Here is a 14,643-nt window from a genome sequence, read left to right as displayed (position 1 = left end):
AGAGAGAGAGAGAGAGATTTGGCTTGGTGTGTGCTGTGCTTTTGAAACCTAAAAATCTATCCCCTAGTGACATACCTCCTCTAACAAGGCCTTACCTCCTAATCTTTCCCAAACAGTTCAACATACTGGAGACAAACATTCAAACACATGAACTTAAGGGGATTCTTATTCAAACCACCACAGTCTCTGAGTATGGATTTAGGTTTGCTGGATTTTGACAAATATAATAGGTTTAACTACCACTACAATTAAAATATTTCGGAGTATTCTAACAATGACCAGATAATATGCAAAAACAGATCTCTGCCTTACAACATGCAGCATGAAGCCCAGGAACTAACATGCTATGTACAGTAACTAGTCCATGCAGTTATCTACTGTGTATAGTACACCTTCCTACTGAGAGGAGAGGGGGGAGGGGTGGAGGAAGGACTGTGGGAGGGTGGCCAGGAGGGGGACAGTAAGTAGGATGTAAAGTGAATAAGTTAAAATAAGAATGACAATAAATAAAAAAGAATTAGCATACAAATTATAAAAATACTTAAGAAGCAATTGAAATGTAACTATCTTTCAAATGATCAACAACCATATTTTAAGTCTTAGTAATAAAAATGTCAATTTTAAAAATAAACAATAGTTTTAAATAATAAAAAAAGATTCTCTGCTTCTAATTATCTACCCCAGCCCCTATTTTCTCCTGCACACTATCTTATTTTATATATAATAGTTTTTTATTCTATTAATCTTCCAATGTTGGATACTTGAGCTCATATAAACATTTTGCTAACAACGTATACCTGCATACATATCATTTTGTAGTTGCTCCAATAAATCTTTAGAATTGAGATCACCACATTGACGAGTAATCACATACACATACACATACAATTTGAAAAGCAATATAGACTTTTTCTATGCAGTAATAAATACAAGGACTAATTTTCCACCTCAGTGAAACACTATCAATATTCTGAGCTTTTTCATATAAGACAAAAAGTGAGTTCGCCCCACAGATATAATGTTAGTTTCTCTCCTGGATAAGGTCGAGCATCTTTTTAAGCTTCCAAGCATCATTTGCAATTTATTTCCTGCAATTCATTTCCTCATATATTTTCCAATTTATTGCTGGTCTTTTAAAAATCTCTTCCACTTTAGGGGTACGTATATACATGCTTAAACAAGTGGCAATTTGTTTTGGCTTTGCAATATATCTATATCTATACATATATATAATATAGTTAATATTACTTTTTATTTTATGTAGTTAATATTATTTACCCTGTTTCTGGATTTTGAGTAATAGCAAGGGAAGTTCCCCCACTCTTAATCTGTGTAGAGTTTACCTATTTTCCCTCTAGTAGACTCAGAGATATCCTTTTATATGTTTATTGTTGTCCGGCTCATTTTCCACATAACCTATTCATTTAAAGCATGTAGTATATACTGTTTATTCATCAGTTAATTTTAGTTATATTCCATAGGTAGCATTATACTGAGCAGTTTAACCATTTCCAATGTACAAGAAAGTGGCAGGAGCAGGTGGCAGGAGAAGGTGGCAATATCAGTCACATTTGCTCTGTTACACAACCATTTTTTAAAACTTTTTTCATCATAGCAGCTGTATAACAGTTAAGAAATATCTCTGTCCCTTTCTCCTCCAGTCGTTAGCTTTTCCTCTAGTCTGTCTCTGAATTCACCTACTCCAAATATTTCATAAAGTCAAATCATGCAATAATTGTCCTTTTCTTTGTGGATTATTTAGCTTCGTACAATGTTTTCAAAGTTTATCTACATTGCAGCATGCATCTGAACTTTTATCCCTCGAAGTGATGAGTAATACTCCATTATTTGGCCATACCATATTTTGTTAATTCATTCATCTTTTGATGGACAAATAACATTTTCTTCTTTTTATAATACAAAGAATGCTACAAACATAGTTATAAGCCAACTTATAGTATCATGTTGGTATACAACTTATAATATTATATTGGAATACAACTACCCATTCAAATCACTGTTTTGAATTTGCTTGAGTCTGCACCTCAGAACAAACTGTTGAGTCATTTGGTAAAGGCTCTTAAGGAAATGCCTGAATGCAATGAGCCATCCTGAATTGTACAGCCCACGACTGCCTTTGAAATGCACTGCTTAGTTCTCTCTTTGCTTCCCTAAGGTATAAATAAACAAGTCACTAGAGTAATAATATGTGTTTCATAACTGAATTCAGAATGATGAGGCCATTGATACCAAGACTTTAAGGGGCACTTTAGTACTGAGTGTGACTTAATAAGGTACATTCCAGCTTAATCAAATTCACTTTTGTCCTCACCCAAATGACAGGGATCAGAATGGAACCCTGACCATCAAGACTTACATTTATGTCAGTAAGTCCCAGTAGGTTGTATTCTGCAATCCTGGATACGTCTGCATCTTTTCTTTGGTCCCATGACTCCCTGGGGCTGGTTTTCATACACTGGGAGTAGCATGCTCCAGGGTACCATCAAACTCACTTCTTACATGGCAGTAGTATCTACATCCCACCAGCAATGGAAGAGGGCTCCACACATGCCCTCACTAACTCTTATCTTCCACGTTTGTTTCTTAAAGACATAGTCATCCTAGTAGATGCGAAAGCAGAACTGACTTGACACTTGGGTTTTGGTTGGCATTTCCCTAATGAAGTAGGAGTGCTAAACATCTTTCTCATGCCCATTGGTTATTTGTGTATTTGTACAAATAGCTGTTAACATCCTTTGCCCAATTTAAGCAGGGTTGTCTGTGTCTCTGAGTCATCTCTATGTGTGAGGGTATTAAGTCTTTTCCAGACAGATGATTTGAAGGTTATTTTCTTTCCCTCCAAGGCTTGTTTTCAATTTCTTGATTTCCTGTCCTTTGGTGCAAAGATATTTTTTCTTTTTGTGAAATCTGGTTTAGTTACTTTTCTCTTCTTTTTTAGTTATGATTCTTAGGATTATAAGAATCTATTGTCAATCCCAAAGTCCTTAATATTTACTCTTATATTTCATTCTATGGCTTTATATTTCATTCTGTAATCTATGGCTTTAGTTAATATGTGTAGGTTATTGATTCATTTAAATTTTCATAGTGGGCATGAGATACATGTTCAGCTCAATTCTTTTGTGTGGATGTTCAGTTGTCAAAGCCTCATCAGTTGGAGAGATTATTCCTTCTCCCATGGATGAACTCGATAGCTTTGTGCTCTAGGACTGGGCTTATGCTAATGCCATGCTGGTTTAATTATAATAGTTTTGGAGTAAGTTTCAAAAGCAGGAAGCATGAGGCTTCCAACTTTATACTTACTTTTAAGTTTTTTTGTTTGCTTGTTTTCGTATTTTGATCTGCTTGCAGTTCTGAATGAATTTTGAAGATTGGATTTTCCAGTTTTACAACACAGACCATTAAAATAATTTTTAGAGGAATTCTCTTAGATCTGAGAAACATTTTTGAACAGAACTGATATCTCGAAAAGATGAAATCTTCTTATTTATGAAGTTTTTCTTGATTCTAATTTAGCTCAAACCGTGCAACACCTTCCAAAGTTACTATAGGACACAGCGGACCAAAAGTCTCAGCTATTGAATGGCTGCACTAAAGCACATTTCGCTTCAATTCCCAAAGCCTTGTCTTATTTTAGTATAAACAGCACACATTGGTGAAGAGGCAAAACAAACCTTTGACTCTCAGTACTCAGTTGACAAGCCATTTTCTTTGGACACAGATGAAGGACTTTGGGCTACATCTTTAAAGCGGTAGGGGACACAAGGACAAGCACACAAGATTGAAAGCATAAAAGCATATTCTCATGAGGACCAGGCAGTCCTTGTTGTTGGAGGACCAAATGGAGTCATCGTTAATGTAAGTGGAATCGAAGTTCACGATGTGTAAGTCCTTCTTAAGATACACATGGTTCAGCCTGCTCACCGTTCGAGCAAAGGAGTACTTAGAGGCACAGCTGTAGGCTTCCAAGCTGTATACTTTCTTGAAGTGCAAATCAAAAAATGGGTTGTCCTAGAAGAGAAAGAGGGACCTGATTTACTTTTTACTCAAGACCATTGCCTAGATTCCCATATTCTGCTGGCCGCGCCTACTGATTATATCACTCTCAGACATATTTCTAAAATCTACAGATCAGCTTTTCAAAGCTAGGAGCACCACATGGACTTACCTCTTAAAATCAACAGTACAATCATTGCTTTACCCCAACTCCAGAAGGATTTCTGAGAAGCCATGGGCCACTCCAGCCAGAGAAGCAGGTAGGCTAACTGCAGGTCTTCACCTTTCCCTCCATTCTTGTGAATCCAGCCCTCAGTCTTCTTCTCCCTAGCCCTGCGGCAGACTACTCACTGTAGCCTCCTTTCATCTCCAATGTACCACACAGATCTTCCGCTCCACCCCTAGCCCCCTATATGTACACTCATTGCTTTATCCCAGCCCCCAACCACAGCGGGTATTCCCTGGGAATCTTCAGGCCACTCTGGCCAGAAAAGCAGGTAGCCTAACTGCAGATCTCCACCACTCCCTCCTCTCCTCCAAATCTGATCCCCCAGTCTCACCCCATCTCTGTAGAAGACCACCTGCGGTGGCTCCCCCTACCTCCATCTCTAGTGGATCAAGCTTCAACTTCCTGCTTCAACTTTCCTCATCTGTTATCCCAGCCCACAACTCCAGCATGCATCCCCTGGGAACCAGCAGTCAAGCCTGCCAGAGAGGCAAGTAGGCCAGCTAAGCAGGGAGCTTCAGATCTCCACTCACCCTCCTCTCCTCCATATCCAATCCCCCAGTCTCATCCTCAGCTCTGCAGAAAACTAGCTGTTGTGGCCTCTCCTCATACTCTGCCTCTCTATAGATCCTAGAGGAACACTGTTGGTGACTATCCCAGAGGCAAGAAGTCAGTTCAGTAGAACATGGCTCAGTAGTCAGTGTTGGTTCTGACCTCCAGTAGTTTATTTTAGACAATTTGGTAAAATGTTTCTGAGTTATAATTAACTCAGTCCCATGTGGCTGACAAAGCTTAAGACATGACTATAAGACACCAAAGAAAGAAATTAAAGAACACATCAGGAGATGGAAAGATCTTCCATGTTTTTGAGTCAGTAGGATTAATAGTGTAAAAATAGCCATCCCACCAAGAGCAATCTACAGATTCAAAGCAATTACCATCAAAATTTCGAACACAATTCTTCACAGATCTTGGAAACACAATCTTCAGCTTTATATAGAAACACACACACACACACACACACACACACAGAGAGAGAGAGAGATAGAGAGACAGAGAGACAGAGAGACAGAGAGACAGAGAGACAGAGCAGGCTAGCTAAAACAATATTAAGTTAAATAAAAGGACTACTGGAGGTATCACTATCCTTGACCTCAAATTGTGCTACAGAGCTATAGTAATAAAATAGCATGGTATTAGCACATTGATCAATGGATTTGAATTGAAGACTCAGACATGAATTTTTTTCCTTATTTTTTAATAAACCTTTATTAATAAACCTTTAATAAACCTTATTTTTTTAATAAAGAAGTCAGAAATACATACCAGAAAAAAAGACAACACCCTCAAGAAACCATGCTTGTCAAACTGGATGGCTGCATGTAGAAGAATCCATGTAGACTCATGGTTATCACCTTACACAAAACTTAAATCCAAATAAACTAAAGACCTCAACTTAAAACCAGATACACTGAACCTGCTAGAAGAGAAAGTAGGGAATAGCCTTGAACTCATTGGCACTGGAGACATCTTTCTGAACTGTTAGCACAGGCACCAAGATCAACAATTAATGAACTGGACCTCATGAAATGGAGATGCTTCTGCACAGCCAAAGACACTGTCATTGGCTAAAGTGGCAGCCTACAGAATGGGAAAAGATTTTTACTAACTATACATCAATAGAGGGCTAATGTGCAAAATATATAAAGAATTAAAAATAGTAGATATCGAAAACAACCCAAAACAAATAACACAATTAAAAAATGGGGTACAGATCTAAACAGAGAATTCTCAAAAGTGAAAATTCCAATGGCTGAGAAACACTTAAAGAAACACTGGATATCCTTAGTTATCAGGGAAATATAAGTCAAAATTATATTGAGATTTCATCTTATACATGACACAGTGGCTAAGATCAATAGCACAAGAGCCAGCTCATGCTGGCAAGCACATGGAGCAATGGGAATGCTTTTTTGTTACTTGTGGGAATGCAAACATGTACAAGTTATATGGAAATCAATGTGGCAGATCCTCAGGATGATGGGAATGGATCTATCCCAGTATCCAGCAATGGTACTCTTAGGTATAAACCCAAATGATGCTCCATCCTACCTCAGAGACACTTGCTCTACCATGTTCATTGCTGCTCTATTCATAACAGCCAGAAACTGGAAATGATGTAGGTGTCTTTCAACAGAAGGATAATGAAAATGTGATACATTTACACAATGGAGTATTAAAAAGTGAAATCATGAAATTTGCAGGTAAATGGATGAAACAAGAAAAAAACCCCACCCTGAATGAGATAATAATTATATGTATTCACTTATATGTGGGTGTTCGCTTTTAAGTCAACAATAACCAAACTACAATCCATAGAATCACAGGGGTTCTATAAAGAGTAAGAAGCTAGGACGGTGAAGAAATGATGAATCTCCCAAGGAAAAAGAAATAGAGATAGTGGTAGATGAGGCGTGGCAGAGACTGGAATGGGAGGATCAAATGGAGAGAGGGAGGGAGGAGGGAGTCAAAGAAGATACTACAGGGAGAGACAGCTAAAAGTAAGGACCAAGTGGGAAGGGGGTGGGGGGCTAGTATGGAAATCTCATCAATAGGAACTTCCTAAAACATGTACATATATAAAGGTGATCTAAATTAAATCATCAAATAATGAGGAGATGGACCCCCAGTTGGTCATCTCTTGTCACCAAATGAAGTTTCCAGCACTGGATTGAGTTACATCAAATTGAGTTGCTGGCCAAAGGGGTCCCATGGGAATTCTCAAACAATCCAGGCTATTGACAAAACTGTAGATTGCTCCTCACATCTGATGGCATTGCTGAAAACAACACTCACAGGACTCATTGAGTGTGGCGAAGCTGAGCTGGTGCCTACATAAAGCCTTTGCCCCTACTTTCTAGTGTCTTTGCTATAGGAAGGTCCTCTGCATGCTACCAAAGAAGAATTGTAGCCACCAACCCAGCCACAAACCCTTTGATCTACAGTGGTTTTCTGCCTGCAAGATATGCTAGTGTAATGGGGCACAGAGTCTGTGGGAGTGTCCAACCGATATCTGGTCTGACTTAAGGTCCACTCCACAGTATGGAACCTGTACCTAACACTGCTCAGGTGACCAAGAACCCGAGATTAGGTAGCCTGCAGTGAAACGAAATATTACTGTTCAAAATAAAAAAACAAAAAAACTACAAAACAAAACCCCAAACAAACAAACAAACAACAACAAACAACCTAAACTTAGTAATGAGACTCCTGATGGTATTCTGCTATAATCATAGATCGGTGCCTTGCTCAGCCCCAAATGGGTGTCTTTGTCAAACCTTTTCCTCAGGGCTCAGGCAACTCCGAAGAAGAGAGATGTTAAAACTGTAAAGAGCCAAAGAGGACAGAAGGCACCAAGAAAACAAGGCCCCCGGGATCAGCATGATGGAGCCACAGAGACTGAGCAGCACGGCCCGGGATCAGCATGATGGAGCCACAGAGACTGAGCAGCACGGCCCAGCACCACAGCTGAGGGGAGAATCTCCGACTGATAACCGTGCTCTTGAAAATCTGGTTTCCCCCAAGGGAGTCTCACTGGGGAAGGCGCTACTCTTAAGGGTAGGCCGCATGCCCGGTAGGAGACGGCCAACAGAAGACAAACTCAATGGCGTCTTTGGAGGTTCTTCGTCTCATACTGTGTCAGGGCTCTTCCTATTTTTTTTTTAAAACTTACTATATTAAAATAATTAATTATATATTAGTTATATAATTAATGATGTGACAATAATATATTAATCATATAAATATATAATTAATGATATGATAATAATATATTAATCATATAATTATATATATGTTTCTTGTTAGTGTTTTCATGGGGTTCCTGAGAGTGCAAATGAGTGAGTCCCTCTTTTCTTGTGCCTTCTCTTGGGCTTTTTTTCCTTCTGTTTATTTATTTTGACCAATTGTGATGTGTTAGTTTTGTTTCTAATTCTATTTTATTTTACTTTATTATTATCCCATAGAAGCCTGTTTGTTTTTTAGTGAGAGACAGAAAGGGGGTGGATCTGGATGGGAGGGGAGGGGAGGAGGAGCTGAGAGGAGCAGAGGGAGGGCAAACTGTAATCTGGATATAGTATATGGGGAAAAAAACCCATCTATTTTCAATAAAAGGAAAAGAAAAAGTAAGCAGAACCAACTTTGGAACATGCATAGTTTTTCAGTTGTACAAATAAAACATCGTAGAAGTAGTTGGCAAGTTTTTCCAGTAAATTTTAGAATACAGGTAAGGATAGAAGAGGAGAGAAAACTCACCTGCCGACTTCACCTGGAGGGCCTAATATGTCTCTCTCTGTGTGGACTAAGAAGTGGTCCTTCCTGCCATCTTGGAGGCAAATGGGGACACACAGGATAGCTAATTTACCCCTTGATTTGTACTGCTTACCAACTTGATAACTTTCAAGTTAACAATGTGGAATAAACTTTGGCAGAGGAATGAGAGCCATCAAATTCTTTGACTGATATGGACAAAAAACCCCAAACTGAGATAGCTCATACTGTTTCTAGTGATTTTTTTTTTATTATGTGTTAAAACAATTACAAAAATTATGTGTTTGTAAGAAGAAATGCTTTGTGGTAGTGTTCAAATGCATTTCCTTTTACAAAATACATTACTGTCCAGCTTCTAGCTAGCCTGGAGGGCAAAGCATTTAAATTATTTGTTTCTGTGTTCCTAGTGTTTATCTATTGCAACTACCAAGTTCTCAGGTAATGTGAGCTGGGTTGATATGAAGTACATCTGTGATTGGAGGGATGGTGTTAAGCATTGTCCTACATAACAAAGAAATTGACAGGGTCCAACCCACACAAGAACATTAATCATTTAAGTTCCTGTTATAACTCCAGAAAATTATTTATGTGATCTGACCCTCCTGTTAGACCATCATTTTAGACAGGATGGCTGTGAAATTTTTGTGAGGTCAGTTATATAAGCTGCTAGTACACAGCTTAATAAATGGAATGTCCCTTCCGAAGATCTGCCAAGCATTTAACCTGATGCCAAAACACTTCCTTAGCTTATATAGTCAATATTTAAAACAAACTAACAAACAGAGCAAATATACAAAAAACCAAGCTGTACTCATTAGAGGCTGGAGAAATGTCTCAGTGGGTAAGTGCTTGCTGTACAAGCATGAGTACCCGAGTTCAAATCCCCAACACTCATGTAAAAAGCCAGGCATGGGGACATGCACCTATAACCCCAGTGCTGGAGAGAGAAGCAGGGAACCCAAGATAGGCTGTTTTCAAAGGCTCAGTAGGCCGGGATTGCTGGGACTATACTGGCAGGTGTAGCCAAAAATGGCAAGTCCCAGGTTTGTTGAGAGACCTTGCCTCAAAGAAAAGCAAAGAGCAGCTGGACAGTGGTGATGCACATCTGTAATCTAAGCACTTGGGAGGAAGAAGTAGGCGAATCTCTTGAGTTCAAGACCAGCCTTGTGTACATTGTGAATTCCAGGATAGCCATGGCTACATAGAGAAACCCTGTCCTGAAAAACCAAAACCAACCAACCAAACAAACAAAAAAAGAGGGAACCCGAAGATGCCTCACATACATGGCAAGCACATTGACGCACATACCTGCATACATGCACCCTTCTATACACACACCAATGCTTTTTAAAAAGCAATATTTGGGTTGAGCATAGCAGCACATCCTAGCACTTGGGAAGCTGATGCAGGAAGCTACCCATGATTCTGAGGCCAGTATGAGATGCATAAAGAGTTCCAGGATGGACTGAGCTACATAGTAAGATTCTGTTTACAAAATGAAGATAAATGATGTATAGAGATGCTGTGGTTTCAAGGCAGTGCTCTGCAAGGCACACCGCATGACTATCTGCTAGTTCTTCTTCTGACAGTTGAAGGAAAATCGCAAAGAATCTCTACCAAAGGAATCACACTGATTGTGCCTTCAGGTAGTTCTCTCTCCCAACACTCAACTCTCATCCTGTGGAGAAATCTTTCATGCCTTTGAAATACTTAGAAAAGATCAATAGTTTCCTTTAGTCTAATAATTGAGGCTGGGCAAGCATATACATAGAATACAGTCTCTTTCCTCTTTCCTTCCTTCCCCATTCTTCTTTTTTTCTCTGCTAAAACCCTAGAGCTGAGAAGGGAACTCATGGATTTGTAGTAACTCTTTATATATAATTAGGATTAACAGTTTTGCCTGGCAGAGCCCATAACAAGAACAGAGGCCCCAGTCATCTCAAGACATCTCAGTGCTACGGCACCAGACATCTCTTGCTCATACCAGTCACTCTCCACATCCTAGATTACTTCTGTTTATGCTTTACAAACTGAATTCAACTTCAGTCCTGTCTATTTTAAAGTCAACAACTGGCTTGAGACCACTCTATTTACCACTTTATCATTGCCATTGATAAAAATCACAATGAGTACTAACTCCAGAGGATTCAACCCCAAGAGAAGGAGGTGCACATTCCCAGAGAAGCCAGGAAGAGAAATCTTTAAGAGAATGACTATTTGAATATTGTAGAGTGTCTCCTAGCAATTCAGTGGTGTGTGTCCTTAAGTGATGAGAAGGGTATAAATGATGAGCTTTCCTGCTTTATCTGCTTCACTCTCGGAGACCAGGATCTTCAGAGTGAAAAGGGGAGAATCAATAATTTTGCAATGAAATTGGAGGCCAAAAGAAGTGGGGAAGAAATAGAACACAGTTAACAGCTTCTAATGGATCAAGGTTGACAGGCTTTGTTTATATGGCCCGAGGTGCTGGTCAAGCTCGGCAGAAATAATTATGACATAAGTAGTGTTTGAGAATGGGAGAGAGAAAATACAAAAGACAAAAATGAGCTGACAATGAATGAGGGTGGCTAATTTCTGCAACATAGATTGGTAAACATGATATAGACGAGATAAGCATCAGTCGATGCAATATAAACATCTGGTAAATGCAGAAAAGTATAGTGAAGAAAAAAAAATGTACCACTATCACTCAGGAAATTATTACCAAAGTTTGTTTCATATTTAAATTCATAGACTCATATGTATACTTACATGTAAAATAGAAGATTTAACTTTTTGTTTTTGTTTTGTTTTGGTTTGGTTTTTTGGTTTTTTGAGACAGGGTTTCTCAGTGTAGCCCTGGCTGTCCTGGAACTCACTCTGTAGACCAGGCTGGCCTCGAACTCAGAAATCCACCTGCCTCTGTGTAGCCTACAACAAGTCAATTAGTCTCTTAAATGTTATTTTCATCATCTATTAAATAGTAGCAGTGATAGAATTTAATCCATGGGGCTTAATGATGAGGTAAAACTATGTATTATATAAATACAGCTGTGTATTATATATTATACAATACTTAGCTTGGCTCCTGTCCCTCTTGTGGGGTGATGGTTGATGACAGATTTAACAGCAGTAGCAACAATAACCATCTGTTCCTTACAGAGGAGTACTTGTCCCTACCTGCCTTACCAGTTTGTCATTGACTTGGACCAAGTCTTTAAGGTTGTATTACATCATAGTGATGATAAAACATCAAGATATAAGGACACTCAATAGGTCGGGAACAGTGGATGCACTAAGAATATGCTATTATTAAATAATAACAAAATACTTTAAGTTTTGATTCATTCAACCATAATACCACAGATATTTACTGAGTCCTTTATTAGGCAAAAGGCTATAATAAAGAATGAAGTCATGGTCCCAGAAATTTAGGATCTTTCTATCCAAAGGGGAGTGGGGTAGCCCATCAACTATGCATTTACAACCATAATGAATGTATCATGGGGTTGGATAATTGTAAGTAGGATTTATTCAATGGGAAATCTGGGACTGGGGTAAAAGCTAGGAGTGACTGGACCTAAACAGTACGAGGGTAAGTAAGCTCTGTGGACATACAGAGTCCAGTGGTGAAGAATGACCTCTCAATCAACAGATGAGTGCAAACACAGATTGACCAAGTGACAGGGGAGGAGACAGGGACAGTCCCTCTGTCCCCTTTCAACTCTAAGTCTGTAGGTTTTCATTGAAATCCTTCTGGAAGATGAAGTGGGCTTGTTGACTGTATACTTGCTGCCAGAAGGAAGGAATCCCCCAAACTTAACAAACAATAAAGCAAACAAAATAAAGCAAAAATAATAAGCTGGGTTTGAGAATGGGGCAGCGGAAATTCCATCTGTTTGAGAAAGTTTCATCTAAAGTGGCAGGATTGACTGGTAGATTGCATTTAACCTGTCAAGAACAACTTAGGAAAGATGCCCTTTAAATTTAATAGACAAAATTCAGATTCCAACTCATGAAAGCAAATCATAAAAGCCGATATAGATCACCCCAGGAAATTAATCCATACCACTTAAGAACAACAAAATGTCATCTTCACACCCTGTACATGCCAAGAATCTATAAAGTAAGCCATCGAACGTAGCGATCTCCAGTGTATTGATCCTGGGCTCCGCTATAAGATGCTAATACTTACGGTATCTGCTTCCTTTCCATCAATCATCTGCAGATCACTCAGGGACCACCTTTTTGTTACTTCATACTTCTCATCCAGCCCTACTCTGTAGTGCTTCACCATGGTGATTTTTACTTCATCGGTTTTGGTCACTGTAGGACAGAAAAAAAAACAGTTTATACAAACTCTTACTTTATAAATTCTCCAAGTCACATTTCGGTGTTTATTTATTTCCCTTTTCTTTAGTTACCGTGTACCCAAATTATAAGTACACTCATCATATGAATCGTGGTGTAACTGAACATACCCCCAGATTTGCTAAGACTTAACTTTATTCTGTGACAATTGTCTGTCCAAGCAATGAATGCACTTTGAACTCTGAGCTTCGTGGGGGAAGAGTGTCCAACTTGGGGTAGAAAATGAAAGGCTGAGCCTAAGCAGCTAATGGAAGACAAAATGTTCACCAGACCAGGTTAGACTTTTAAATGATGATGCTATGAGAAAATATGGTACAAAGAGCAAAAGGCTCTGCTGGAGCAGCAATTCAGTGTTGAAGAGTGACCAAACCAAGTGAGCGGTGACACTTCCTTCTAAACCTGCCATGAGACTTTGAACGCAGAAGTGCCTGTGACACAGTGACTCATGTGGTCATGTCTAAGACTGTCAACTCTCTCATATGTGACTCTCCAAGTCCAGTGTTCAGAATGTGCCCCCAGCAGAGGCTGTTCTAATATTCTATTGTGAAAGACTGGGAGGAAGTCTCTCCCAACTTAATGTGAGCAAAATGGAAATAATAATTGCCTGCTCCTAAAATCATTTGTCTCTGGTCTTGTTGGAATATTGAGTTCTTCTATTAAAATTATCAATGAGGGCTGGAGAGATGGCTCAGCAGTTAAGAGCCCTGACTGCTCTTCCAGAGGCCCTGAGTTCAATTCCCAGCAGCCACACGGTAATCTGTAATGAGATCCAATGCCCTTTTCTGGTGTGTGTCTTAAGACAGCAATAGTGTATTCATATATGTAAAATAAATAAATCTTTTGAAAAGTTATCAATGAGTCAGTAATTACTCAGTATCTACTGAGTACTTTTGACTTGCTGAATAGATTATAAATGCTACAGAGAGACACGTAAGACACCTGGCTTCTGCCCTGAAGATGCTCAGACTCTAGGAAGAAGATGAGACTTTCCCTGGGTCATATCTACTGGATTATTATAAAGAGGTGGCAGAGGGGATATGATGCTTAAAGTTTCCTTTTCCAGGTGGTCAGTGTTGCCGAAGAGTGGTAAGCTGATTGTGTCTTCCAGTGAGACTGGAATTTCTTTAGAGAAAGGATTCCTTCTGGTTCTGGAAGGTTTCCTTTGGCGTGTTGCTGTGGTTTGAATGGGCCCTCCAACTTCTTGTGCCTGACCTTTCTTCTGCATTGAAACAATGTTAAGAGGTGAGGCCTTTACAATTGGGTCATGAAAGGCTCAGTGGTAGCTTTGGTGGGAGTGTTCTCCTAATGAAAGGATGCTTACTCTAACGCCTGCGTTTCTCTCCTCCTCTCCTGTTCTCCCCTCACACTGTTCCACAGCTGCCTTCCCCTATAGACATAGGGCAACAAGAGGGCCCTCACCAGATGTGAGCGTCTCAGTCTCAGAATCCTCATCCTTTCAGAAACCCACCTCTGCTCTTTATGAATTACTAAATTACAAGTAGTTTGTTGTAGTAGCACAAAACACACTAAGACGCATGGGCTTCTAGTTATGTAGATATTGAGCAATTACAATATAGTTACAAGTATAGATGCGTAGTAGGAGCTGAGGATTTGACCTGGAAATAGAGCATCACCATGTGGGCATCCCTAGGGGAAGGCCAGCACGAGGAAATGGACATCGCAGGCTACATCTACCAGATAAAAGAGAGAAAATGGACTGT

At 39.4% G+C, this 14,643-nt stretch overlaps 1 protein-coding gene across 1 annotated transcript in view; it reads right to left on the bottom strand.

Annotated features, from left to right (window-relative positions):
* Window positions 1–3,765: 3,765 nt before the first annotated feature.
* Window positions 3,766–14,643, bottom strand: part of Exoc1l (exocyst complex component 1 like) — a 24,013-nt gene continuing 13,135 nt past the window's right edge. The window contains exons 2-3 of the mRNA XM_031341697.1: window positions 12,747–12,877; window positions 3,766–4,032 (exon numbers count right to left, since the gene is read on the bottom strand). Coding sequence (XP_031197557.1) covers window positions 3,766–4,032; window positions 12,747–12,877 — 398 coding nt within the window. The remainder of the gene's footprint in view (window positions 4,033–12,746; window positions 12,878–14,643) is intronic.

This window comes from Mastomys coucha, unplaced genomic scaffold, assembly GCF_008632895.1.
Source record: "Mastomys coucha isolate ucsf_1 unplaced genomic scaffold, UCSF_Mcou_1 pScaffold22, whole genome shotgun sequence".
In the NCBI taxonomy this organism is placed as follows: Eukaryota; Metazoa; Chordata; class Mammalia; order Rodentia; family Muridae; genus Mastomys; species Mastomys coucha.
Note: the sequence above shows the minus strand (reverse complement) of the source record. Positions and strands in the feature narration are given on the sequence as shown.